This window comes from Ursus maritimus (genome assembly GCF_017311325.1).
Source record: "Ursus maritimus isolate PB19 chromosome X unlocalized genomic scaffold, ASM1731132v1 scaffold_X1, whole genome shotgun sequence".
Taxonomy (NCBI): domain Eukaryota; kingdom Metazoa; phylum Chordata; class Mammalia; order Carnivora; family Ursidae; genus Ursus; species Ursus maritimus.
The window spans coordinates 72788276-72814507 of record NW_024423319.1 but is presented as its reverse complement, the minus strand read 5'-3'; the positions used below and the strand labels follow the sequence as shown (position 1 = coordinate 72814507).

The 26232-nt window shown below is 36.7% G+C and overlaps 1 protein-coding gene across 1 annotated transcript in view; it reads left to right on the top strand.

Moving 5' to 3' along the window:
• Positions 1-26232, top strand: part of TEX11 (testis expressed 11) — a 265144-nt gene that overhangs the window by 73329 nt on the left and 165583 nt on the right. Inside the window, exons 8-10 of the mRNA XM_008712288.2 lie at positions 9189-9243; positions 12212-12307; positions 24595-24676. Of these exons, the coding sequence (XP_008710510.2) occupies positions 9189-9243; positions 12212-12307; positions 24595-24676 (233 nt within the window). The remainder of the gene's footprint in view (positions 1-9188; positions 9244-12211; positions 12308-24594; positions 24677-26232) is intronic.

Below are 26232 nucleotides of genomic sequence, written 5' to 3'. Positions count from 1 at the left end.
TTTATCTTCCGATATCTGTGCGCGGTTTCATGGCTCCCCGCTTCGTACCTCAATACTCAGCACTGGAGATGTTCATTTGTAGAGATCCAGATGCGTCTTCCTGCGTCTCAGGCTGGTTCCGTGGTTGTTTAGGCTGGTCTGGTACCTATCCAGCTCGACTCGGAGGACCGGCTGAAAACGGTGTCTCCTACTCCTCCGCCATCTTAACTCCCTCCTAAAGATTTTATTTTTAAGTAATGTTTGCACCCAGCATGGGGCTCGAACTTAAAACTCTGAGATCGATAGTTGCATGCTGTACCAACTGAACCAGCCAGGCATCCCAGAAAGTTTTAAATTTTAGTGAACTCTAGCTTATCAATTATTTCTTTCATGGATTGTTTCCTTGGTGTTGTGTCTAAAAAAGCATCACGGGGGCACCTGGCTGGATCACTCGGTAGAGCACGTGACTCCTGATTTAGGGTTGTGAGTTCAAGCCCCACATTGGGCATGGAGCCTACTTAAAAAAAGATAAATAATAAATAAAGTAAATAAAAAGGCATCACAATACCCAAGATCATCTAGGTTTTATCCTTTGTTATCTTCTAGAAGTTTTATAGTTTTATACTTAACATCTAGGTCTGTGATCCATTTTGAGTTAATTTTTGTGAAAGATGTAAGGGCTGTGTCTGGATTCTTGTATGTCCAGTTGTTCCAGCATCACTTGTTGAGCAGATTGTCTTTGACCCATTCTATTGCCTTTGCTCCTTTGTCAAAGATCAGTTGAATGTATTTATGGGGGTTCTCTATTCTGTTCCACTAATCCATTTGTATTTTCTCTAGCCAATTCCTTGATTACTGTAATAATGTACTGTCTTGATTGCTGTAGCTTTTTTTTTTTAATTTTATGTATTTACTTGAGAGAGAGAGAGAGAGAGCACACAAGCAGAGGGAGGGGCAGAGGGAACAGGAGAAGCAGATTCCCTGCTGAGCAGGGAGCCCTATCTGGGGCTCTATCACAGGACCATGGGATCATGACCTGAGCTGAACGCAGATGCTTAACTGACTGAGCCATCCAGGCGCCCTGGTTTCTGTAGCTTCATAGTAAGTCTTGAAGTTGTGTAGTGGCAGTCCTGTCCTGCAATATTATGTTGACTATTCTCATCTCTTGCCACTCCATAGAAATTTCAGAATTTTGAACCAGTCTTGCATACCTGAGATAAATCTCACTTTGTCATCATGTATAGTTTTTTAAAATTATATTTTGGGTTTGATTTGTTAATATTTTATTGAGGATTTTTACATCCATGTTCATGACATATATTGGTTCATAGTTTTCTTTTCTTGTAATGTCTGGTTTAGGGTATTAGGGTAATGCTGGCCTAATAGAAAGAGTTAGGTAGGAAGTATTCCTTCTGCTTCTATTATAAAGAGATTGTAGAGGGTTGGTATGATTTCTTCCTTAAGTGTTCAGTAGAATTTACCAGTGAACACATCTACGCTTGGTGCTTTCTGTTTTGGAACATTGTTAATTTTTGATTCAGTTTCTTTGATAGCTGTGGCCCTATTTAGACTATTTCTTTTTGTGTGAGTTTCGGCTGCTTGTATCTTTCAAGTAATTGGTCCATTTAATCTAGGTTATCAAATCTGTAGGCAGAGAGTTATTTATAGTATTTCTTTATTACCCTTTAAATTTTCATGGTATCTGTTGTGATGTCCCCTCTCTCATTTCTTTTTTTCTTTTTTCTTTTTTTAAGATTTTATTTATTTATTTGACAGAGAGACAGCCAGAGAGAGAGGGAACACAGCAGGGGAGTGGGAGAGGAAGAAGCAGGCTCCCAGCGGAGGAGCCCGGTGCGGGGCTCGATCCCAGGACTCTGGGTTCCCGCCCTGAGCTGAAGGCAGACACTTAACGACTGAGCCACCCAGGCGCCCCCCCTCTTTCATTTCTGATATTAATAGTCTGTGTCCTCTCTTTTTTACTTAGTTAGCCTGGCTAGAAGCTTATCAATTTTACTGATTATTTCAGATACTAGTGGTTGGTTTCATTGATTTTTCTCTATGTTTTTTTTTTTTTTTAAAGATTTACTTCTTTGAGAGAGAGAGAGAGCACGCCTGCACGGTCATGCGAGTGGAGGGAGGGGCACAGGGAGAGGGAGAGTGAGAGAAGCAGACTCCCAGCTGAGCACAGAGCCCAACTCAGGCTGATCCCAGGACCCTGAGGTCATGACCTTAGCTGAAATCAAAAGAGTCTGCCGCTTAACCAACTGAACCTCCCAGGCGCCCCTTGATTTTTCTCTATTGATCTCTTTTGATTCCTTGTTTTAATTTTATGATTTCTGCTCTAATTTTTCTCTTTTTTTTCATTCTGCTTTCTTTGGATTTAATTTGCTTGTCTTTTTCTAGTTACTTAAGGTGGAAACTTAGATTATTGATTTTTTGTTTTTGTTTTTTTCTTTTCTGATATATAGTCTGTGATATAAATTTTTCTCTAAGCACTGCTTTTGTTGCATTTCACAGATTTTGATAAGTTGTGTATTCACTTTCATTTAGTTCAAAATATTTTTTTTTAAAGATTTTATTTATTCATTTGACAGAGAGAGACAGCCAGCGAGAGAGTGAACACAAGCAGGGGGAGTGCGAGAGGAAGAAGCAGGCTCCCAGCAGAGGAGCCCGATGTGGGGCTCGATCCCAGAACGCCGGGATCATGCCCTGAGCCGAAGGCAGACGCTTAACGGCTAAGCCACCCAGGCACCCCTAGTTCAAAATATTTTTGAACTTATTTTGAGATTTCTCCTTTGACCCATGTGTTATTTATAGAGGAGTATTGTTTAATCTCCACATAGTTTGGGATTTTTCAGTTATCTTTCCAGAAGTAAATTTACTTCTGTTTTAGTTCCACTGTGGTCTGAGAGCAGACATTATATGATTTCTATACTTCTAAATTTGTTAAAGTGTGTTTTATGGCCCAGAATGTGATTTAGCTTAGTGAATGTTCCATATGAGTTTGTTAAGAATGTGCATTTTTCTGTTGTTGGATGTAGTAGTCTGTAGATGTCAGTTATATCCAATATATGGATGCTGTTGTTGAGTTCAGCTATGCTCTTACTGTTTTTTTTTTTTTTTTGCTCTGTTTCTGAGAGGGGGTATTGAAATATCCAACAATGATAGTAGAGTCATCTGTTTTTCCTTGCTCTTCTATCAGTTTTTGCCTCACACAGTTTGATACTCTGTAGGCTCATACACATTAAGAATTGTTATGTCTTTCTGGAGATTTGACCCTTTTATCATTATATTATGCTCTTATTTATCCTTAATGTTTTTCCTTACTCTGAATTCTGTCTGAAATTAATATACCTGCTTTCTTTGGATAGCATTAGCATTGTATATTTTTCTCCATCTATTTACTTTTAATCTCTATGTATCTTTATATTTAAAGTGGGTTTCTTATAGACAACATACAGTTGGGAGATAGATATATCTATATATATATCTATATATCTATATAGATAAAATATTTTTTTATTTATTTGACAGAGAGAGCCAGAGAGCAGAAGCAGGGGGAATGGCAGAGGGAGAGGGAGAAGCAGGCTCCTCCCCACAGAGCAGGGAGCCTGATGTGGGGCTCGATCCCAGGCCACTGGGATAATGACCTGAGCCGAAGGCAGATGTTTAACTGACTGAGCCACCCATATTTAAATTCAGTTAACTAACATATAGTCTATTATTAATTTTAGAGGTAGAGTTCAGTGATTTATCAGTCTTAAATAATGCCCAGTGCTTATTACATCACATGCTTTCCTTAATGTCCATCACCCAGTTATCCCATCCCCCCCACCTTCTCCCCTCCAACAACCTTCAGTTTGTTTCCTATGGTTAAGAGTCTCTTATGGTTTGTCTCCCTCTCTGATTTTGTCTTGTTTTATTTTCCCTTCCCTTCCCGTATGATCCTCTGTTTTGTTTCTTAAATTCTGTATATGACTGAGATCATATGATTGTCCCTCTCTGATTGACTTAGTTTGTTTAGCATAATATCCTCTAGTTCCATCCATGTCGTTGCAAGGCAGTCTGTCTTTTAATTGAAATTCAAAGTGATGATGATATAGTTGGATTAATGTCTACCATATTTCATTACTGTTTTCTGTTTGTTGCCCTTGTTCATTTTTCCTACTGTTTTCCACTCCTTTTCTGACTTTTGTGGTTTTATTTATTTTTTTAAAGATTTTATTTGTCAGAGAGAGGACTTTTGTGGTTTTAGTTGAGTATTTTATATGATTCCATTTTCCTCTCTTTTCTTAGCATATAGGTGATACCTCTGTAAAAAAAGATTTTATTTATTTATTTTGAGAGAGAGAGGGGTGGGGAGGGGAACAGGGAGAAGCAGAAAGAGAGAATCTCAAGCAGACTCCAGGCATAGCATGGAGCCCAAGGCTGGGCTTGATCTCAAGACCTTGAGATCATGACCTGAGCCGAGATCAAGAGTTGGACACTTAACCAACTGAGTCACCCCAGGCACCCCTGTACTACTTTTTTTTTTTAAGATTTTATTTTTAAGTTATCTCTATACCCAACATGGGGCTCAAACTCACAACCCTGAGATCAAGAGTTGCATGGAGGTGCTTGGGTGGCTCAGTTAAGTGTTGGACTCTTGATTTCAGCTCAGGTCTTGATTTCAGGGTCGTGAGAATGAACCCTGTGTTGGTTCCTTGCTCAGTGGGGCGTCTGCTTGAGATCCTCTCTTCTTCTCCCTCTGTCCCTCCCCCTGCTAGCAAGCTCTCGCTCTCAAAATAAATAAATCTTAAAAAAAAAACCGGAGCCAGCCAGACCCCACTTCTTCTTTTTTTTTGAACATTTTTAGTGGCTGCCCCAGAGTTTGCAGTGTACATTTACAATTAATCCAAGTCCACTTTCAGATAACACTGTACCACTTCATGGATAGTGTGAATATTTTCTAAGAATTCTTCAGAATTCCCCCCTCCCACCTATTTGTATCATTGCTGTCATTTGTTTTACTTTATTCTAAGCACATATATACATAAAATATATAAATAAGTATGTACAATTGAATATATTGTTGCTATTATGTCAAATAAATTGTTTTCTGTTAGGTCACTTAAGAGTAAGAAAAATAAAAGTCCTTATTTTACTTTCACGTATTCCTTCTTTGATGCTTTTCCTTACTGCATGTAGATCCAAGTTTCTGACCTATATTATTTCCCTTCTTATAAAGAACTTCTGTTAACATTTCTTGCAAGGCCAGTCTACCAGCAGCAAATTCCCTCAGTTTTTGTTTATCTGAGAAAATCTTTATTTTTCCTTTACTTTGGAATGATGTTTTGTTAAGGTTCAGAATTTTAGGTTGGTGGTTTTTTTCTCTCAACACTTTAAATGTTTCACTCCATTCTCTTCTTGCTTGCATGATTTCTGAGAAGTTGGGTGTAATTCTTATTTTTGTACTTTTATAGATAAGGTGTTTTTTTCTCTAGCTTGTTTTAGGATTTTTTTCTTTATCTTTGATTTTCTGTAGTTTGGTATGCGTAGTTGTAATTTTTTTGGTATCTATACTGCTTGGTGTTCTCTGAGGTTTCTGGATTTGTGGTTTGGTATCAGACTTTAATTTGGAGGAAATTCTGTCATTATTGTTTCACATATTTCTAGTGTTTCTTTGTTTCTTCTCCTCCTTGTTATATTATAACATTATACTTACGTTATATGTTTTGTGGGTGTCCCATAATCCTTGGATATTCTGTTCTGGTTTTTTTCAGTCTTCTCTTCGCTTTTCTGTTTTCAAGGATTCTGCTGATATATTATATCCTCTACTCACAGATTGTTTCCTCAACCATGTCCAGTTTATTAAAAAGCCCATCAAAGACATTCCTCATGTCATTTACAGTCTTTTTTATTTCCAGCATTTTTTTTTTTTTTTGGTTCTTTCTTAGGATTTCCATCTCTCTGCTTACATTGCCCATGTGTCTTATTTTCAATTCCTGGACTGGTAATTCTAATATCCATGCCCTGTCTGGTTCCAGTGTTTGCTCTGTCTCCTCAAATTGTGTTTTTTTGCCTTTTGTTATTCCTTGTAATTTTTTCTTGATACCTTGACATGTTGTACTGGGTAAAAGGAACTGCTGTAAATAGGCCTTTAGTAATGTGGTGGTTAGGTGTTAGGGGTGGGTAAGAGTTCTTTAGTCCTATGTTTAGTTCTTAGTCTTTTGGTGAGTGTATGCCTTTGAACTGTGAACTTCAAAAGTGTTTCTCAGTTTGTTTCTCCACCCTTATGTGGTGTACCATGGCTAGAGTAGTCTAAGATTGAGTATTTCTCTTCCCCAGGTAAGTTGGGCTCTGATAATACCCCAGGAGGTAGGCTCTAGTTAACTAGTTTCCCCTGAAGGCAGGCCCTGTTAAGAAGAACAGATTGGTTCCTTATCATTAATTCCTGACAAAGCCCAAGAGAATTTTCTCTGATATTTACTGTGGGAATCTTGAGCTTCCAGAGGTGAATCTCACAATATGGTGGGTATGCCCCTAAGACTATGTTTTCCTGGAGTTTTAAATTCTCAGACTTGTTCACGATGAGCCTCCAGCAACCTGTCAATTATAGTTCATAATTTCCTGCCTCAGCACTGGTTCCCTTGGCAGTTTCCACTGGTGAGTCCCTCCCGTGGTAAGCCACAATTCCTTGTATTTTGCCTGTCCATCTCTCCAGTTGGCTGGGGGGCAGTGGTTTGCCCTTTGTCCTCCCCCCTCTTATAGATCCAAGGACATTGTTGATTTTTTAGTCTTTTCAGCTTTTTACTTGTTAGGATGAAGTAGTGACTTCCAGGTTCCTTACATGTAGAACTGAAAACTGGAAGTGTGATTTGATTTTTAAGCTTGGCTTCCTTACCATTACCTTGGATCAGAGTAGCTACATTTTCGGTGTTTGGTAAGAGGTTCTGCTTAAGCCCCTTGAGCCGCCCAGGCTCCGGATTCTTTGCTGATGTATCTGTGTGTGCCTTGAGGAATGCTTTCTAGTCTGCTCCACATCTCCTCCTGATCCCTCCTGGGTGGGTGCAGCCTAGCGAATATGCGAATATGCGTAGCCTTCTCTATCTCCAGGGGTGAGTGTGACCTCCCGGATTATTCTTCTTGGCTGCCTCTTTTCCTGGTTCTCTCTGTTAAAATTCTTGCTGGTCTGCTATTTCACTTGTTGATACTGTTATCACAGAGCTACCAACCCCCTCTTAACTGCTCACCACCAAGATCTCCCTTGTTTTTGACATCGCCCTTGGGCAGGAACTTCTTGCTCCATTCCAAGTAAGTCAGTCCTCTCAGGCGGAGATGCTGAGTTCTGTTTTCTTTATTGCCTATTTCATCCCCCCCCCGGGGGGGGGGAGAACCTTTGTGCCACACTACTGGAGTTGGTGGCAAGAGCATGGCTTGCTTCTCTTGGTGTAAGAGTGGATATTGGGGGAGATTGGTAGCCTCCGATTTTCTTAGCATGCTCTCTTGGCATGGAACCTCTGCGTAATGAGACAGTCTGGGTGAAGATTATCAGGATCCCAGTATTCTTGACCTGTCACACCTGAGATAGAGCCCTTACCGTAAGAGTGAGAACTGGGTGAGGAAGGGAATACCCAGTCCTCTGATTGTGCCTGCCCAGAATAGCACTTCTACAACAGAGGCCTGGGGAGGATAAGAGAAGCTGGCAGCCTGTCCCATTGAGGTGAAACCATAGCCTAAGAGTCTAGGAGCCGGATGGAAAGGGAATGACTACCTTCTTGACAGCACCCACCTGGAGTAGTTTTCCTCACAGGGAGCTGGTGTGGATAGGAGCAGATTGTGACTCAAATGCCAGACTCTCACTGTTCTCACTGAGATTTAGTTGTTGTTTTTTATTTTTTTTATTTTTTTTAATTTTTTTTTTAAAGATTTTATTTATTTATTCGACAGAGATAGAGAGACAGCCAGCGAGAGAGGGAACACAAGCAGGGCGAGTGGGAGAGGAAGAAGCAGGCTCACAGCGGAAGAGCCTGATGTGGGGCTCGATCCCGGATCGCCAGGATCACGCCCTGAGCCGAAGGCAGACGCCTAACCGCTGTGCCACCCAGGCGCCCCTGTTTTTTAATAAATGTTTTTCCATTTGCCCTATGCCCTTGGGAAAATTTCCAAAGACTTTAACTGGTTGTTTGTTTTAATGGTTTTTCCAGGCAAATGGTCGTTTCACTGGGGAGAGGGCCCAAGAGCTCCTTATACCACCACTGCGGAAGTTTCATCCTCACTGGTTTTTTTAAAAACTGGAAGAGGTTTAATATGCCAAAGGAGACCTCTGTGAGATAGGGCTTAGAATTACTAGGCCAGTATTATATCATTAGTGATCTGAAAACTCATCCTGGTAATTCTGAGTCTTTTACAGTTTTTTAAAAGGAATACTTCAGAGTAATGTCTTCAATTTAGTTCAGTTCACCAAAATTTTATTGACATCTTTCCTTGAAATACCAATTTTATGGTGAATAATCTTTGTTTTGCTTTTTAGGTTTTAGGTTTTGAAGCCCTGAGACTCATGTTAATATATTATTTGTGATTATCAGAATATCCCATGGATAATATGGTTTGCTAATGAAAGCATAGACTGAAAACCAAATTTCTCTACTCCCTAACCCCTCACTCTCATTTTCAGTACCAATCTAGGAAATATTAGAAATCACTTAACTGCTAAATTGGTTCATTCAGCTGCAAAATGGAACTAACAGTGCCTCACAAGGGTGTTGTGAAGCTTAATAAATATCGCTAAAGCATTTGTTTCTGTGAAAACTCCTATATTTGTTTTATTTTAAAAATATATTCATATTTCTTAGACTTTAAACTGTGCTGATTGAATAAGAGTATACATGTAAACTAGTTTTAAATGCAGTAAAATACTATATAGTATATATAGTATACATAGAACATTATATACCATATATATCCAAATGGAAAAGAATAATAATATAGTGTTAATTTATTGGCTATACATCCAGAAGAAATTGTGGTTTTCTACGGTTTGAAAGAATTGCTTTATATAATTGATATTTATGTATTGATATTTATGTATTAATTGGGTAATAATCTGTTGTAGTGCAAAACAGAAAAGTTAGAATAAAGTATAATTATACCATGTCTTCTTAGTGATACATAATCTTAAAAATATAATTTGAAATGACTATGTATTCTTTTTCCTTTTTTAATGATAGCCAAAGCTATGATATTGGGAAGATGGATAAGAATTCTGTTGGGCCAGAAATGCTGGTAAGGATCATGTTAAATATTGTAGAAGTAGGTTGAAGAAACATTTTATGTTATTGTTATTAAACTATAATAGTCTGTCCCCACTTCTTGAGTAAAATTATCCTTTGGGCACATTATTACTATCTCAGTACATTAGTTTCTGTAAAATTGATATACTAGTATAATCTACCATGCAGGTAGATTCTTGTACCCAAGAGTTAATATATGGAAATGCTCAGAACAGTGTTTAGCTATATAAATTTTAAATTTTATTATTTCATGTTAAAATTTTTAGGTTTTTCCTTGACTTACCCATGTAGAGTGTGCTTGGTATGGAAGTTAATTTTAATATTTAATCAAGTAAAATATGATTAGGTAAATAAATCTGATATAAAAGTAATTTAATATATGCCATAGCAAAATGGAATTTTGTTTGAATGTCCATCTTTGCTTCTTACCTTTACTGTATCTCAATCAAAATATAATTGCTATATACATATATATAGCAATATGATAGATGAAGAATAACAGAGAAGTGTAAAACATGACTTCTACCCTTAAGAAGCTTATGTTTGAAGGATAAAACTAACACAAGTGAATATAATGGAATATTATTCAGCCTTGAAACAGAAGGACATTCTGACACATGCTATAACATAGATGAACCTTGAGGATATTATTCTAAGTGAAATAAGCCATTCACAAAAAGACAAATACTGTATGATTCTACTTAAATGAGGTATCTTGAGTAGTCAAATTTATAGAGACATAAAGTATAATGGTGGTTGCAGGAGTTTGGAGGGAGGAGAACATTGGGGGAGCTATTGTTTAATGGGCACAGATTTTCAATTTTGCAAGATTAAGAGTTCTAGAGATATATGATGGTAATGGTTACACAACAGTATGAATATACTTAATACAACTGAACCATACGCTTAAAAATGATTAAGAGAGTCAATTTTATGTGTATTTTAACACAATTAAAAATAATAAAAACATTGTCACAGTGTCACATCATGGCATGTTATATAGGAATGAGAATAAATCAGCTACAGTAATTGCAACAGTATGGCTGTTCTTGCATATAATGTTGAGTAAACAAAACAATGTATAAAGTAGCGCATACTGTATGACTCTCTAAATGTAAATGCCAAAAGCAAGTAGAGCTAATGTCCATGGTGTTGGAAGACAGGTAATTGGTTACCCTTGTCCGGAATAGTGTCTGAAGTGAGTCTTCAGGTGAGCCTGTTGCTGTTAATGTTCTGCTTCTTGGTTTCTGTGGTGTTAATACACATGTGTTCACTTTGTGAAAATTCAGAGCTGTGCTCTTGAGATTTTTGAACTTTTTTGTATGTGTTGTATACTTTAAAGTTTCAAAAGCATTTTTAAAACTAGTATAAATGAAACAGTTTGGGGAAAATAAGTGATAAACTGTGTGGTACAGTAAAGGGGAATGTCAAGATTGGCTAGAGTAGCTGAAGAAGCCTTCTGGTAGGAAGGCCTTGAAAAATGGATGGAATCCATACAGTGAAAATGGAGGAAGAAGGGGATACCAGGTAAGAGATCTAGATGAGATGTCTGGAGGAGAAAGTAAGGATGGAAGACTACAGGAGTTAGCCGTGTGATTAAAATGTAATATTCATATTGTGAATTATGGAGAGGTAAGGTTATGAAGTAGTTTATGAAGTAGTTTTTCTTTTGTGCTAACAGTACTTTATTGAGGTATAATTTATATATACTAAATTGCACAAAGCTTAAGTGTACAGCCTGGTGAATTTAGTATATCTAGATAGTCTTTTAACAACCATGTAGATCAAGATACAGAAATTTCCATGACCCCCAAAAGTTCCCTTGGCCCTTTCCGGTTGATTGCCGTTCATACCCCCAAGATAAAACTACTACTCTGACTTCTGTGGCTGTAGATTATTTTTGTTTTTTCTTGAACTTTGTATAAATGGAATCATATAGTATCTACTGTTTTGTGTATGGCTGCTTTTGCTTAACATAATGGTTTTGAGATTCATTCATTTTGCTACATCTTTCTGTTGTACACCTTTTACTATTACAAAATCATTACAGTTTTTATCAGAGATGCCGTATTTACTCCATGAAAGTCCTCTGGGAAAGTTCATAAGTTGAGAGTTGTTCCATAATAATAGTAATGATGGTAAGGATATTGTATACAGCTTATTTGACCCATCTTAGGTTTTGAATTAAAAAACTCAGAAATAGGACACCCCAAGTATCATTTCTCTAGATGTATAGAGCTCTAATATGTCAAGATTATCTTTGCCTGGTCCTACTGTCCTCATTATATTTAGAGGATTCTTCATTGAAATAGAGCTCTTTCTTTCAAAATCTGAATCTGTAGTTAAATCTATCAATGCTGCCCAGAGTTACTCCCCTTATCAGTGTAAATCTGGCTGGAGAAACAGACTTAATTCAGCAGTACATACTAATTTTGAAACTTAGCTGAGTTGGGAGAAACCTTCTCTATAGGAAAGCATATCTGTTCCTACTAAAATGATGGTATATGTGCTCTTGGTCTAATTGGTTAATCTCAACTAGGCTAGAAAGTCTTTGAGACAGGAATTATGTCTTTCTATTTATCTTTTTGGTGGAGGCCTAATGCAGTGCTACCTATACAGTAGGTGGTAAGATGATTACATTAAGTAGTGCTGTGCTATCATTTCCTTTATTTGTAGGGTGGGGGTAATAAAGCACTTCAATGCTAAAACACTGTTAGGAAAAATAATTATATTAATACAGCTGTATTAAATTTAAATAAGCTATTATAAAATTCTTAGACAGTATTTGGTGTGGGCAGCATAACGGTGAGATATATCTCAAGACTATGTGGTTACCTAAGGAAACGCTATTTCATAAAAATGACAAGTTTGGGAAGATGCTCGTCACTGTGTAAATGCTAGTCAGCTGTTGCACGCAATTTAACCCTCACCTGAGTGCTTTTTTCTATTTTTAATTATAGGCTAAAGTTCTGCGGTTACTAGCCACTGCTTATTTGGATTGGGATGACAGAGAATATTATGATAAGGCTCGCAGAGCTATAAACCTAGCAAACAAGGTATGAGAGGTTTCTGCTTTTGCATATTAACTTAATGAATTTTTTAGAGCTTCAGTTCACATTTTGAAATGTAGTTTAGACATCTGCTTCAGTATTCCTGCTTCTTTTACTTAATTATTTGCTCTTTATTTTTTTATGATATGCAGATCACATTATAGTGGAAAATTAGAAGTAAAAAAGAAAATGGTAGTATTATTTGTACTTAGTAAAATTAAAGTATAATTAAATTGCTTTGATTTAGTGGCAATTCACAGAAGATACCAGATAAAACAAAAATGCTTTTCTCACATTAAGAACCCTACGTATTTCTTTTTTTTTTTTTTTTCAGGTGGTTGCCAGAGGGGAGGTGGGTAGGGGGATGGACGAAATAGATAAAGGGGTTCAAGAAGTACAAACTTCCAGTAACAAAATAAATAAGTCATGGAGATGAAAAGTACAGCATAGAGAATATAGTCAATAAGATTATAAAAATGTTGTTTGGTGATAGATGATGACTACACTTATTGTGGTGACTACTGAGTAATGTATAGAATTGTGGAATCACTATGTTGTACACTTGAAACTAATATAACACTATGTTAATTATACTTCAATAGAACAAAGAAACATCCTTGGGTGTTTTTTTTTATAGCATCAGATTGTTTTGATCTGTTCTGCACAGAAAGGAAAAAATAAAATATACCTCAACAACAGATTTTTTGAAAAAATTATCTTTTGCATGAAACAGAAAACGTTCTCTCTGCTGTTAGATTTTAGGGTAAAGAAGGAAATGGTGATAAAATAGGGAGATAATGGGATTTTGTTTAAAAAACATCAATGGTGGGCACCTGGGTGGCTCAGTCGGTTAAGTGTCTGACTGTTGATCTCAGCTCAGGTCTTCATCTCAGGGTCCTGAGTTCAAGCTCCACATTGAACTCCATGCTATGGAGCCTACTTAAAAAAAATCAATCAATAAATAAACAAAAATGTTAGTGGTTCACTTACAGCTCGTGTTCATACATACATTCACACATATATGCCTCTACCCTCCTGGACAGAGAATATCGATAGGGTGATGACCATTTAAAAAGAGATTTAGAGGGACGCCTGGGTGGCTCAGTTGTTAAGCGTCTGCCTTCGGCTCAGGGCGTGATCCTGGGGTCCTGGGATCAAGCCCCAGGTCGGGTTCCTCCGCTGGGAGCCTGCTTCTTCCTCTCCCACTCCCCCTGCTTGTGTTCCCTCTCTCGCTGGCTGTCTCTCTCTGTCAAATAAATAAATAAAATCTTTAAAAAAAATAAAAAATAAAAAGAGATTTAGGGGTGTCTGGCTAGCTCAGTGGGTAAAGCTGTGACTATTGGACTTGGGGTTGTGAGTTCAAGCCCCCATGTTGGGTGTACAGATTGCTTAAAAATAATAAATCTTTAAATAAGAAAAAAAGATTCATTTAGGATCAATGTATTTTACTTACTAATAAGGCAAATAATTATACTGATACTTTTTTCTCAGTTTTAATGTAAATTCCAGTCAGTTAGCATACAGTGTAATATTAGTTTCAGGTATATGATACAGTGATTCTCAACACTTCAGTACAACACCCGGTGCTCATCACAAGTATACTCCTTAATTCCTATCACCTATTTAATCCATCCCCCCACCCACCTCCCCCCTGGTAACCATCACTTCGTTCTCTATAGTTAGAGTCTGTTTCTTGGTTTGCCTCTCCCTTCTGCTCATTTGTTTTGTTTCTTAAATTCCACATGAGTGGAATCATATGGTATTTATCTTTCTGTGACTTAGCATAATACTCTCTAGCTTTGTCCACGTCATTATAAATGGCAAGTTTTCATTCTTTTTTATGGTTGAGTAATATTCCTTCATATATATAATGGATAAAGAATATCGATAGGGTGATGACCATTTAAAAAGAGATTTAGAGGGGCGCCTGGGTGGCTCAGGCCATTCATTCATCAATCAATGGACACTTGGTCTATTTCAATATCTGGGGTATGGTAAGTAATGCTGTTAAACATAAGGATGCATATGTCCCTTCAAATTAGTATTTTCTGTTCTTCGGGCAGATACCTAGTGGTGCAATTGCGGATCCTAGGGTAGTTCCATTTTTAACTTTTTGAGGAACCTCCAAACTGTTTTCCAGAGTCGCTGCACCAGCCTGCATTCCCACCAACAGTGCATGAGGGTTCCCCTTTCTCTACATCCTTGCCAACACTGGTTGTTTCTTGTGTTGTTGATTTTAGCTGTCCGACAGGTGTCAGGTGATATCTCATTGTAGTTTTGATTTGCATTTCCCTGATGATGAGTGATGTTGAGCATCTTTTCATGTGTCTGTTGCCCATCCGTATGTCTTATTTGGAAAAATGACTATTCGTGTCTTCTGCCCATTTTTTAGTTGGATTATTTGTTTTGGGGGTGTTGTTTTATAAGCTATGTCATTTGCAAATATTTTTTCCCATTCTGTAGCTTGTCTTTTAGTTTTGTTGATTGTTTCCTTCACTGTGCAGAAGCTTTTTATTTTGAAGTAATCCCAGTAGTTTATTTTTGCTTTTGTTTCCACTTGCCTCGGAAGACATAACTAGAAAGAAGTTGGTATGGCTGATGTCAGAGAGGTTACTGCCTGTGTTCTCCTCTAGGATTTTTATGGTTTCCTGTCTCACATTTAGGTCTGTCAACCGTTTTGAATTTATTTTTGTGTATGGTGTAAGAAAGTGGTCCAGTTTCATTCTTTTGCAGGTTGCTCTCCAGGTTTCCCAACACCATTTGTTGAAGAGACTGTCTTTTTTCCATTTGATATTCTTTCCTGCTTTGTTGAAGTTTAATTGACCATATAGTTGTAGGTTCATTTCTGTTTTTTTTTTCTTTTCTGCTGTATTGATCTATGTATTTCTTTTTTTTTTTTTTTTTAAAGAATTTATTTATTTATTTGACAGAGAGAGACAGCCAGCGAGAGAGGGAACACAGCAGGGGGAGTGGGAGAGGAAGAAGCAGGCTCCTAGCGGAGGAGCCTCATGTGGGGCTCGAACCCAGAACGCTGGGATCACGCCCTGAGCCGAAGGCAGATGCTTAACCACTGCGCTACCCAGGCGCCCCATCTATGTATTTCTTTTTGTGCTATTACCATTATATTTTGATCACTACAGCTTTGTAATATCACTTGAAGTCCACAATTGTGGTGCCTCCAGCTTTTCACTTCTTTTTCAAAGTTGCTTTGGCTATTCTGGGTCTTTTGTGGTTCCATACAGTTTTAGGATTGTTTGTTCTAGCTCTGTGAAAAATGCTGTTGGTATTTTGATAGGGATTGCATTAAATGTGTAGGTCGATTTGGGTAGTACAGACATTTGAGTAGTATTTGTCCTTCCAATTCATGAGCGTGGAATGTCTTTCTATTTCTTTTTGTCATCTTCAGTTTCTTCCATTAGTGTTTTATAATTTTCAGAGTACAGGTCTTTCACCTCTTTGGTTAGTTGTTTCCTAGGTAGTTTTTGGTGCAATTGTAAGTGGGATTGTTTTTTAAATTTCTCTTTCTGCTTCCTTGTTATTGGTGTATTGTAGTGCAACAGATTTCTGTACGTTGATTTTGTATCCTGTGACTTTACAGAAATTGTTTATCAGTTCTAACAATTTTCTGATGGAGTTGTTTGGGTTTTCTATATAGAGTATCATGTCATCTGCAAATAGTGAAAGTTTGACTTCTTCCTTGCTGATTTGGATGCCTTTTATTTGTTTTTATGGTCTGATGCTGAGGCTAGGACTTCCAGGGCTATGTTAAATAGCAGTGGTGAGACTGGACATCCCTGTCCTATTCCTGACTGTAGAGGAAAAGCTCTCAGTTTTTCCCCACTGAGGATGATATTAGCTATGGATTTCTCATATGTGGCCTTTATTATGTTGAGGTATGTTCCCTCTAAACCTACTTTGTTGAGGGTTTTTATTATGAATGAATGCTGTACTTTGTCAAATGCTTTTTCTGAATCTATTGAAAAGATCATATAGTTCTTATCCTTTCTTTTATTAATGTGGTGTATCGCTTTGATTGATTTGTGAATATTGAACTGCCCTTGCAGCCCAGGAATAAATCCCACTTGATCGTGGTGAATAACTTTTTTAATGTATTGTTGGATTCAGTATGCTAGTCTTATTGAGAGTTTTTCATTCACGTTCATCAGGCATCTTGGCCTGTCATCCTTTTTTTTAGTGGAGTCCTTATCTGGTTTTGGAATGATGGTAATGCTGACCTCATAGAATGAATTTGGAAGTTTTCCTTCCTTTTTTGTTTTTTTGGAATAGTTTGAGAAGAATAGGTATTAACTCTTCTTTAAATGTCTGGTAAAATTACCCTGTGAGGCCATCTGGCCCTGGAATTTTGTCTTTTGGACGTTTTTGGATTACTGATTCAATTGCTTTGCTGGTTATCAGTCTAAGTTTTCTTTTCTTTCTTTTTTTTTTATCAGTCTAAGTTTTCTGTTTCTGTTTCTTCTGTTTCAGTTGTGGTAGTTTATATGTTTCTAGGAACTTATCCATTTCTTCCAGGTTGTCCAATTTGTTGGCGTATAGCTTTTGATAATATTCTCTTATAATTATTTGTATTTCTGTATTGTTGGTTATTTCTTCTGTCTCATATGTGATTTCATTTATTTGGGTCCTTTCTCTTTTCTTTTTGATAAGTCTGAATAGAGGTTGTCAATTTTTAAAGAAGATTTTATTTATTCATTTGAAAGAGAGACAGAGAGTGTGAGCATGAGTGGGGGGAGGAGCAGAGGGAGAGGGAGAAGCAGACTCCCCGCTGAGCAGAGAGCCTGACATGGAACTTGATCCCGGGTTGGCAGGATCTTGACCTGAGCCAAAGGCAGACGCTTAACCGACTGAGCCACTCAGGCACCCCAAATTTTATTAATTTCTTCAAAGAACCAGGTCCTGATTTCACTGATCTGCTCTATTGTTTTTTAGTTTCTGTATCATTTATTTTTGCTCTACTCTTTATTGTACTTTTTGCTGGCTTTAGGCTTTGTTGTTCTTTCTGTATCTGTCGTTCTGTTCTTTGTTGTTCTTTCTGTATCTCCTTTAGGTGTAAGGTTAGGTTGTTTTTAGAGAATTTTCTTGATTCTTGAGGTAGATCTGTATTGCTATATACTTCCCTCATAGAAGCACTTTTGCTGCATCCCAAAGCTTTTGTACTGTCATGTTTCAATCTCATTTGTTTGTTCTTTTATTTCCTGGTTTACCCATTCATTGTGTAGTAGCATATTGTTTAACCTCCATTTATTTGTGGTCTTTCCAAATTTTTTCGTGTGGTTGACTTGTAGTTTCATAATGTTGCCATCAGTAAAGGTGCATGGTATGATTTCAGTCTTTTTGTATTTGATGAGGCCTATTTCATGACCTAATACGTGATCTATTCTGAGAATGTTGCATGTGCACTTGAATGTGTATTCTGCTATTTTATTTTATTTTATTTATTTTTTAAAAGATTTTATTTATTTATTTGACACAGAGAAATAGCCAGCGAGAGAGGGAACACAAGCAGGGGGTGTGGGAGAGGAAGAAGCAGGCTCCTAGCGGAGGAGCCTGATGTGGGGCTCGATCCCAGAACGTCGGCCGAAAAAAGGCAGATGCTTAACGACTGCGCCACCCAGGCGCCCCTGTATTCTGCTGTTTTAGAATGGAATGTTCTGAATATATCTGTTCAATCCATCTGGTCCAGTGCATCATTGCAAGCCCTTGTTTCCTTGTTGATCTTCTGCTTAGATGATCTGTCCATTGCTGTGAGTGGCATATTAAAGTCCCCTACTATTATTGTATTATTATCAATGAGTTCCTTTGTGTTTGTGATTAATTGTTTTATGTATTTGGGTGCTTCCATGTTGGGTGCATCAATATTTACAATTGTTAGATCTTCTTGCTGGATTGTCCCCTTTATTATTATATAGTGCCCTTCTTTGTTGTTATAGTCTTTGTTTTAAAGTCCAGTTTGTCTCATATAAATATTGCTACTCTGTTTTTTTTAATATCCATTTGTGTGATAGATGTTTCTCCATCTCCTCACTTTTAATCTGCAGGTTTCTTTAGGTCTAAAATGAGTCTCTTGTGGCAGCATCAACATGGGACTTGTTTTCTTTCTTTTTTTTTTTAGCTTACAAAAATATTTTTAATATGCAAAACAAAATAGAATTAAAACAAGCAATTAAGGAAATTAATCTGAGGCTATGCATCAAAATTACATCATGATCCATAATTTTTATCCATTTGTGTACTTTTGTAAATTTTCACTAAATATGCATTACATTTAAAATGAAAACAGTTAATACATAGCTTTTCAAGTTTAAGAAAAGGGAGGATGAGATAGGCTCATATAACTTGAATGCCCCATGCAGGAGTTCAGAGTCTACTGAAAAGTGGGTTCTGGTCTTTCTGAAAGACAATGCAAAGGAGGAAACGTAAACGTTGTCATGATTCCACAATGCCCATCAGGGAGAGAAACCAGTTGTTGTAGAGACTAACAGCTTGCTCTGAGGTCAGAACAAATGTCTCCTGTTGAGTTCTCATAATGTATACCCAATGAATCTGTATGAAGTGATATCTTAACTTCCACTGTGATGTTTCTTATATTGTCTTCATACGGGTTGATGGCATAACTTCAGTTGGTTATAAGCCTTACTACTGAGCCCAAGACAGATAGGTTGTAGAGTATCTGAAAGAGGGAAATGGATAAACTGCTTTTACCTGAAACAGGCTTCCATTAATCTGTTTACCATTAATCTGGGCCCATTTAGGACCTTTATAGGACCTAACTTCTGAAGTTATATTGGTACTCCCCACTTCTTACCACTGTTTTCTCACACATATATACATACTAAAAGTCAAAAGTAAAAAGAATAAGTAAAAGAAATTCCAATAATAGTCTGATTTTTTTCATATTAACTAAATATCAAAAGCTAAAATCATTCCCTTAAGTATTTTTTCCCTATTTTTTGTTTTTTTTCTTGCTTTGATGATATCCTAAACCACACAAGTTTGGTCTGCCTGTTGTTTTCTTATCCATTCTGACACCCTGTATTTTGATTCAAGCATTTAGTCCATTTACATTCACAATAATTATTGATAGAAATGTATTCAGTGCCATTTTATTCCTTGTTTTCTTATTGTTTCTGGAGATTTTCCTTGTTCCTTTTTAGTCTTTGTCATTTTTTAATCTTTCTTTCCCACTCAAAGAGTCCCCTTTAAATTACTTGCAGGGCTGGTTTAGTGGTCACAAACTTCTTTAGTTTTTGTTTGTCTGGGAAACTCTCCTTCTATTCCGAATGATAGCCTTGCTGGATAGAGTATTCTTAGCTACAGATTTTTGCCATTCAGCGTGTTGAGTATATCATACCACTCCCTTCTGGCTTTCCACATTTTTGTTAAGAAATCTCCAGCTAGCCTTATGGTTTTTTTCTTGTAAGTTAAGGACTGCTTTTGTCTTGCCATTTTTAAGATTTTTTTCCTTATCACAATATTTTTCCAATTTAATTACAATATGTGTTGGTGTGGATCTGCTTTTGTTGATTTTAATGGGAGTCCTCTGTGCCTCCTGAATCTGGGTGTCTCTTTCCTTCCCCAGATTAGGGAAGTTTTCAGCTATTGTTTCTTGAAATAAATTTTCTGTGCCCTTTTTCTTCTTCTTCTGGAACTCTTATAATACAAATGTTATGATTCGTGGAGTCACTAAGTTCCCTAAGTCTATTCTCATGTTGCATAATTCTTCTTTCTCTCTTTTGTTCATCTTTATTATTTTCCATTATTTTGTCTTCTAGTTCACTAATTTGTTCCTCTGCTTCTTCTAGCCTGCTGTTCATTGCATGAAGCCTGTTTTCAATCTCATTTATTGCACTCTTCATCTCTGATTCTTTCTAATTTTTTTTATTTCATTTATTTACTTATTTGGTTTTTTTTATTTAAATCTTAGTTACCATACAGTGCGATGTTGGTTTCTGGAGTAGAATTCAGTGATTTATCACTTACATACGACTCCCAGTGCTTATAACAAGTGCCCTCTTTATTTTTTATTTTCTTAAGATTTTATTTATTTATTTATTAGGCAGAGAGAGAGAGAACAAGCAGGGGGAGCAGCAGAGGGAGAGGGAGAAGCAGGCTCCCTGCTGGGAGCCTGACTTTGGGCCCAATCTCAGGACCCCAGGATTATGACCTGAGCCGAAGGCAGACGCTTAACTGACTGAGCCACCCAGGCGCCCCAACAAGTGCCCTCTTTAATATCCATCACCCATCTAGCCCATTCCCCCATCCACCTCCCTCCATCAACCCTCAGTTTGTTCTCTATAAGAGTCTCTTATAGTTTGTTTCCCTCTCTCCTTTTTTCCCCCTCTTCCCGTATGTTCATCTATTTTGTTTCTTAAATTCCACATAGGAGTGCGATCATATGGTATTTGTCTTTCTCTGACTGATATTTCACTTAGTATAATATACTCTAGCTTCATTGATGTCGTTGCAAATGGCAAGATTTCCTTCTTTTTAAGGCTGAATAATATTCCAGCGTGTGTGTATGTGTGTGTGTGTGTGTGTACGTGTGTGTACCACATCGTCATCATCCATTCATCAGTCAGTGGACCTTTGGTCTGTTTCAGTACCTTGGGTATGATAAGTAATGCTAGGGGTGTATGTATCCCTTTAAGTTAGTGTTTTTGTATTCTTTGTGTAAGCACCCAGTAGTGTGATTACTGGATTATAGGGTAGTTCTATTTTTAACTTTTTGAGGAACCTCCATACTGTTTTCCAGAGTGGCTGCACCAGTTTGCATTCCCACCAACAGTGTAGAAGGGTTCCTTTTCTCCACATCCTCACCAACACCTGTTGTTTCTTCTGTTGTTGATTTTAGCCATTCTGACAGATGTGAGGTGATAGGTCATTGTGGTTTTGATTTGCGTTTCCCTGATGATGAGTGATGTTGAGCATCTTTTCATGTGTCTTCTTTGGAGAAAGAAATCTGTCTGTCCATGTCTTCTGCCCATTTTTAATTGGATTATTTGGTTTTAGGATCTTGAGTTGTGCAAATTCTTTATATATATATTTTAGATACCCTTTATAGGATATGTCATTTGCAAATAATCTCTCCAATTCCTTAGGTTGCCTTTTAGTTTTGTTGATTGTTTCCATTGCTGTGCAGAAGCTTTTTATTTTGAAGTAATCCCAATAGTTTATTTTTGCTTTTGTTTCCCTTGCTTCAGGGAACCTGTGTAGAAAAAAGTTGCTATGGCTGATGTCAGAGAGGTTACTGCCTGTGCTCTCTTCTAGGAATTTTATGGTTTCTTGTCTCACATTTAAGTCTTTTCTCTGTTTTGAATTTATTTGTGTGTGTATGTGTGTGTGTAAGAAAGTGGTCCAGTTTCATTCTTTTGCATGTTCCTGTCCAGTTTTCCCAATACCATTTGTTGAAGAGACTTTTTCCCATTGGATATCCTTTTCTGCTTTGTTGAAAATCAATTGACCATATAATTATGGGTTCATTTCTGGACTTTCTGTTCTGTTTCATTGATCTGTGTGTCTGTTTTTGTGCCAATACCATACTGTTTTGATCATTATAGCTTTGTAATATAACTTGAAGTCCTGACTTATGGTGCCTCCAGCTTTGCTTTTCTTTTTCAAGATTGCTTTGGCTATTGGGAATCTTCTGTGGTTTCATACAAATTTAGGATTATTTGTCCTAGTTCTGTGTAAAATACTATTGGTATTTTTATAGGGAATAGGATTTTCTATGTACAAGACCATGTTGTCTGCAAATAGAGATACTTTTACTTCTTCCTGCCAGTCTGGGTGTCTTTTATCTCTTTTTCCTCCCCTAATTGCCTGGCAAGCATGTCCATTACAATTTTGAATAGAAGTGGCAAGAGCAGATTTCTTTTTCTTGTTCCTGATCATAGGGAGAAATCTTTCAGTATTTCACCATTCAGTATGGTGTTAACTGTGAGTTTTTCATAGATGCCCTTTATCAGGTTGAGTAAGTGCCCTTCTACTCCTAGTTTTTTGAGCATTGATTCAGCTACTTTGAAGATTTTTATTTATTTATTTACTTGAAAGGGACAGAGAGCATGTGTGAGCGAGCAGGGGGAAGAGCAAAGGGAGAGGAACAAGCAAACTCTGTGCTCAGCATGGAGTGTGACACAGGGCTTAATCTCTCGACCCTGAGATCACGACCTGAGCTGAAATCAGGAGTTGGACACTCAACTGACTGAGTCACCGAGGCGTCCCATGATACAGCTACTTTGGATAAGTTTGACATTACTGATACAGTTGAACTTAACCATATCCAACCACCCAGCAACTTCACTCCTAGGTATATGCTTTGGACAAAAAATGTTGCATTTGTATACTAGTAGAATTGTACAGGAGCTAATGCCAGGATTTTTCAGAATAACATTTGGGTTGAAAATAACTTTGATGTCTAAAGTAGAGCGGGTAGATAAATTCTGATATAGTCATGCAGTGGAATAGTGTACAATAGTCCTCAAACTTTAGCATGCCTAAGTATTAAGTAGATTTCCTATTAAAACACAGTGTTATTATTTATTACCTTACTAAACAAGTACTAGAATTAATGTTGAAATGAAAATTTTTCATAATGCAAATCAATAATAATGATTTTTTCCATTTTCTTAAAAATAATACACACACTTACATAGTTTATAGGGCCCCACCCCATATTTTCTGGTTCAGGAGATTTGGGGTGAGACCTGCATTTCTAATAAGTTTTTCAGGTAATGCTTATCAAGGAATACCCTTTGAGGACCTTGGTATAGAGTAATGAAAACAAATAAATTCCATGTATCAACATAAATGAATCTGAAAATCATGACATTGAATGAAAGAAGCAAGTCCAAGAAGAATTTATATTTCTGTTTAAGTGAAGTCAAATGCAGGCAAAACTAAACAATATATTGAGTATAAAGAAGAGAAAGGGAATTACTGCATAAAATTCTACCACTTACCAACTATGTCATTGTGTGTAAGTTACTCCATCTGGGCCTCTGGTTTCTCATCTGCAAAACAGGATTTATAGATAACTTGCCTTGAAAATTTGTTGTACCTGGATCCTTTTTTTCCAATAACTGGCAAAAAGAAAAAAACAAAGTAAGTAGAAATCTAAGGAATAAGATTGAGAAACAATAGTGAGAAAACTTATAGAAAAGACAAGGATATTAATTATAGGGAGAAAGCTGATGGATTTAACAGGTAGTTATAATTTCTGAAAGTGTAGTTTCAGGAGACAAGGATATACCCTACAATGCAAATGTTTATAGAAGTGAATTCATGATTATACAATGAAAGCAAAGTGTCCATTCTCTGGAGTTGTTTGGTAATGAAATCAAAGGGAAAACCAGAATGTCTACTTGTGTGAATATAGTAGACTGAAGGAAAACAGATCCCTCCAAGCTCTGGAAGACCTGTACATCTCTGAAAGTAAAAAGGAATTGACCTATTCCAACATATCTGTCAGGAAGTGTGACAATGCAATAAATTAAAATTTGCAACCTTGGTTTATTATTTGTATTGATGGCATCTATATTTGCAAACCCTTTTAATACCAGTGCATACTTTCCCTAACTTTCCATTCTTAAAGCATCTCACGCATGAATTGCTATAATTATTTGCCAAGGTTAGAGCTAATGAGTACAGTGTTCATGTAGAGGCTAACTGGCTTTGTAGAGAGAAAGGTTCTCTTCTGTGGGCCTAGCCTGCCCTTTTAATCTGAGCCAGCTGTTTAAATACATGTCCTGTCAGGCAAAAGCGGAACCAGGCAAGAGACCACAGATAGTGTAGAACCAGCTAACAAGGATTTGGAACAATCATTCAGAGTACGTTGTTATTAATAGTAAATATGCCTGACATATCCTATAGGGAAGACAATACATTTTCATTTCTTTCAACCATATTTCCGAAGGACCTTACTTGTTATTAAAATCTCAAGAGAAAGCAAATATAATTGACATGTGGAGTTTTGCTTATCAAGTCAAGAATATGGCCTAACATTCACACAATTTTAAGAATTGACCTTTCCATTAAGTGCTTGCCACTCAATCAGATGTTTAAATGTTTTTTTCCTTGTATTATTTCATTTAGATTAAATAAAATATCAGAAAATATCCTCAGGGATAAACCGGATTTTATGATCTGATCTTTTCTAATTTTGATTTTCTTTGATCATGAGTCATTCTGCTGTGGTTGAATAAAACAGGCAATTACTTGAAAATTGTCTTTTACATTCTACAGTTTTAATGTCATTGTGCTTTCTCTGTTTAAAATAGGAACACTTAAATCCAGCTGGGGTTTTCTTAAAGATGAAAATCCTCTTGAAGAGTGAAATAGCTAATGAAGAACTCCTTGAAGGTATCATCTCTGTGTGTGAAGAACACACAATTTTGAAATATCATTACCAGTTTGTTTAATATAGGATCTTTTATAGTATGCTAACAATAAGGGCACTTTGATGGTGACTGAGAAGGAAATTGATCACGTAGGAAAAGGAGAAGCTTGTCAGCTAGGAAGAAAAAGAGAAGGAAGAGTGAATAGTTGCAGATTTAATAGGTAGTAAAAAAAGAGCTGAATAAAAACTATTAGGTTTTGTTTTGTTTTGTTTTGTTTTTTAGTTTAGCAAAAATTGCAGCTGCCCTTCTGAAGTTGTCTACCACCATGAAAAAAGATTAACTTTGGATGGAAAAAGCCTTTGTAGTGCTTTGCTTTTAATTAATTACTTGTATAAACATTGCTATTTGTTTTCAAAATTATTTTTTTAAGATTTATTTATTTTTTTAGAAGGTGGGGGAAAGGCAGAGGGAAAGGGAGAGTCTTAAGCAGACTCCGTGCTGAGTGTGGAGCTCGACATGGGGCTTGATCTCAGGACCCTGAGATCACGACCTGAGTTGAAACCAAGAGTTGGACGCTTAACGGACTGGGCCACCCAGGTGCCCCTTTTTCAGAATTCTTAAGGGTCTAGAATGTACACCTCACAAAGTAAACATCCTGATATACATCTTTGAGTCATTTGGCAAGTCACTTAATTTTTCTGTGCTTCCGTTTCTTCATCTTTAAAAGAGATGTAATAATAATGTCTACCTCATTGTGTTATTTTGAGAATCCTTGAGAAAATGTATATAAAGTATTTAGCAGCATGCCTGGTGCAGAGTTAGTGTGCAAAACCTGTTACCTATTATTGTAGCTATTATTATTACTGTTACCACTGCAATAAGTCTCTCTATGCACACTGGCCCCTTAACAGTATTTCAGTTACGTTTAGCCATAAAAATAATTTAAATTCTTTTAATGTGTATATGCTTTATTTTTTCTATATAAAAATATAGTTATATTATAGAGCTGCATTATTTTTACTATGTAAAATTATATGCTAGTATAACTAATTATTCCATAAATAATAACAGTTTTTAATAAATAGGATAATAATAAAATTTGGTAGTAGCTCTAAATTTAGTTCTAATTTAGTACTTCTGAAACTTTCTGTGATATCTAGAGTTTTAGCTAATCCCTAGGAGACCTTAGAAGCTGAAGTGTATAGAGGATTCTGTATCTCTAGGTAACAATATCATCTCAGTATACACAGGCTGAAAAATGTTAGGAACCAGGAAGGCAACTCTACTTTTTTTCCACTAGGAAAATAAACAAACCAACTAACCAATTAGAGGAATAGGTTTACTCAAACCAATACAATATAGGACGAGCAGAGGGATTATGGAGTCACCTACTTTAAAGTTGATTAATCTTAGATTAGAATTCCCCATTATAATATTTACCAAAATGCAGATAAACAGCAGAGTTTAAAATGAAACTATTTGCCCATATTGTTTTTATTTCATCTCGTCTCTTGATATTCAGAGTAATGAAGTTGCAATGTCAGATTACAAATTAGGAGACTTCCCTGAATCCATGTT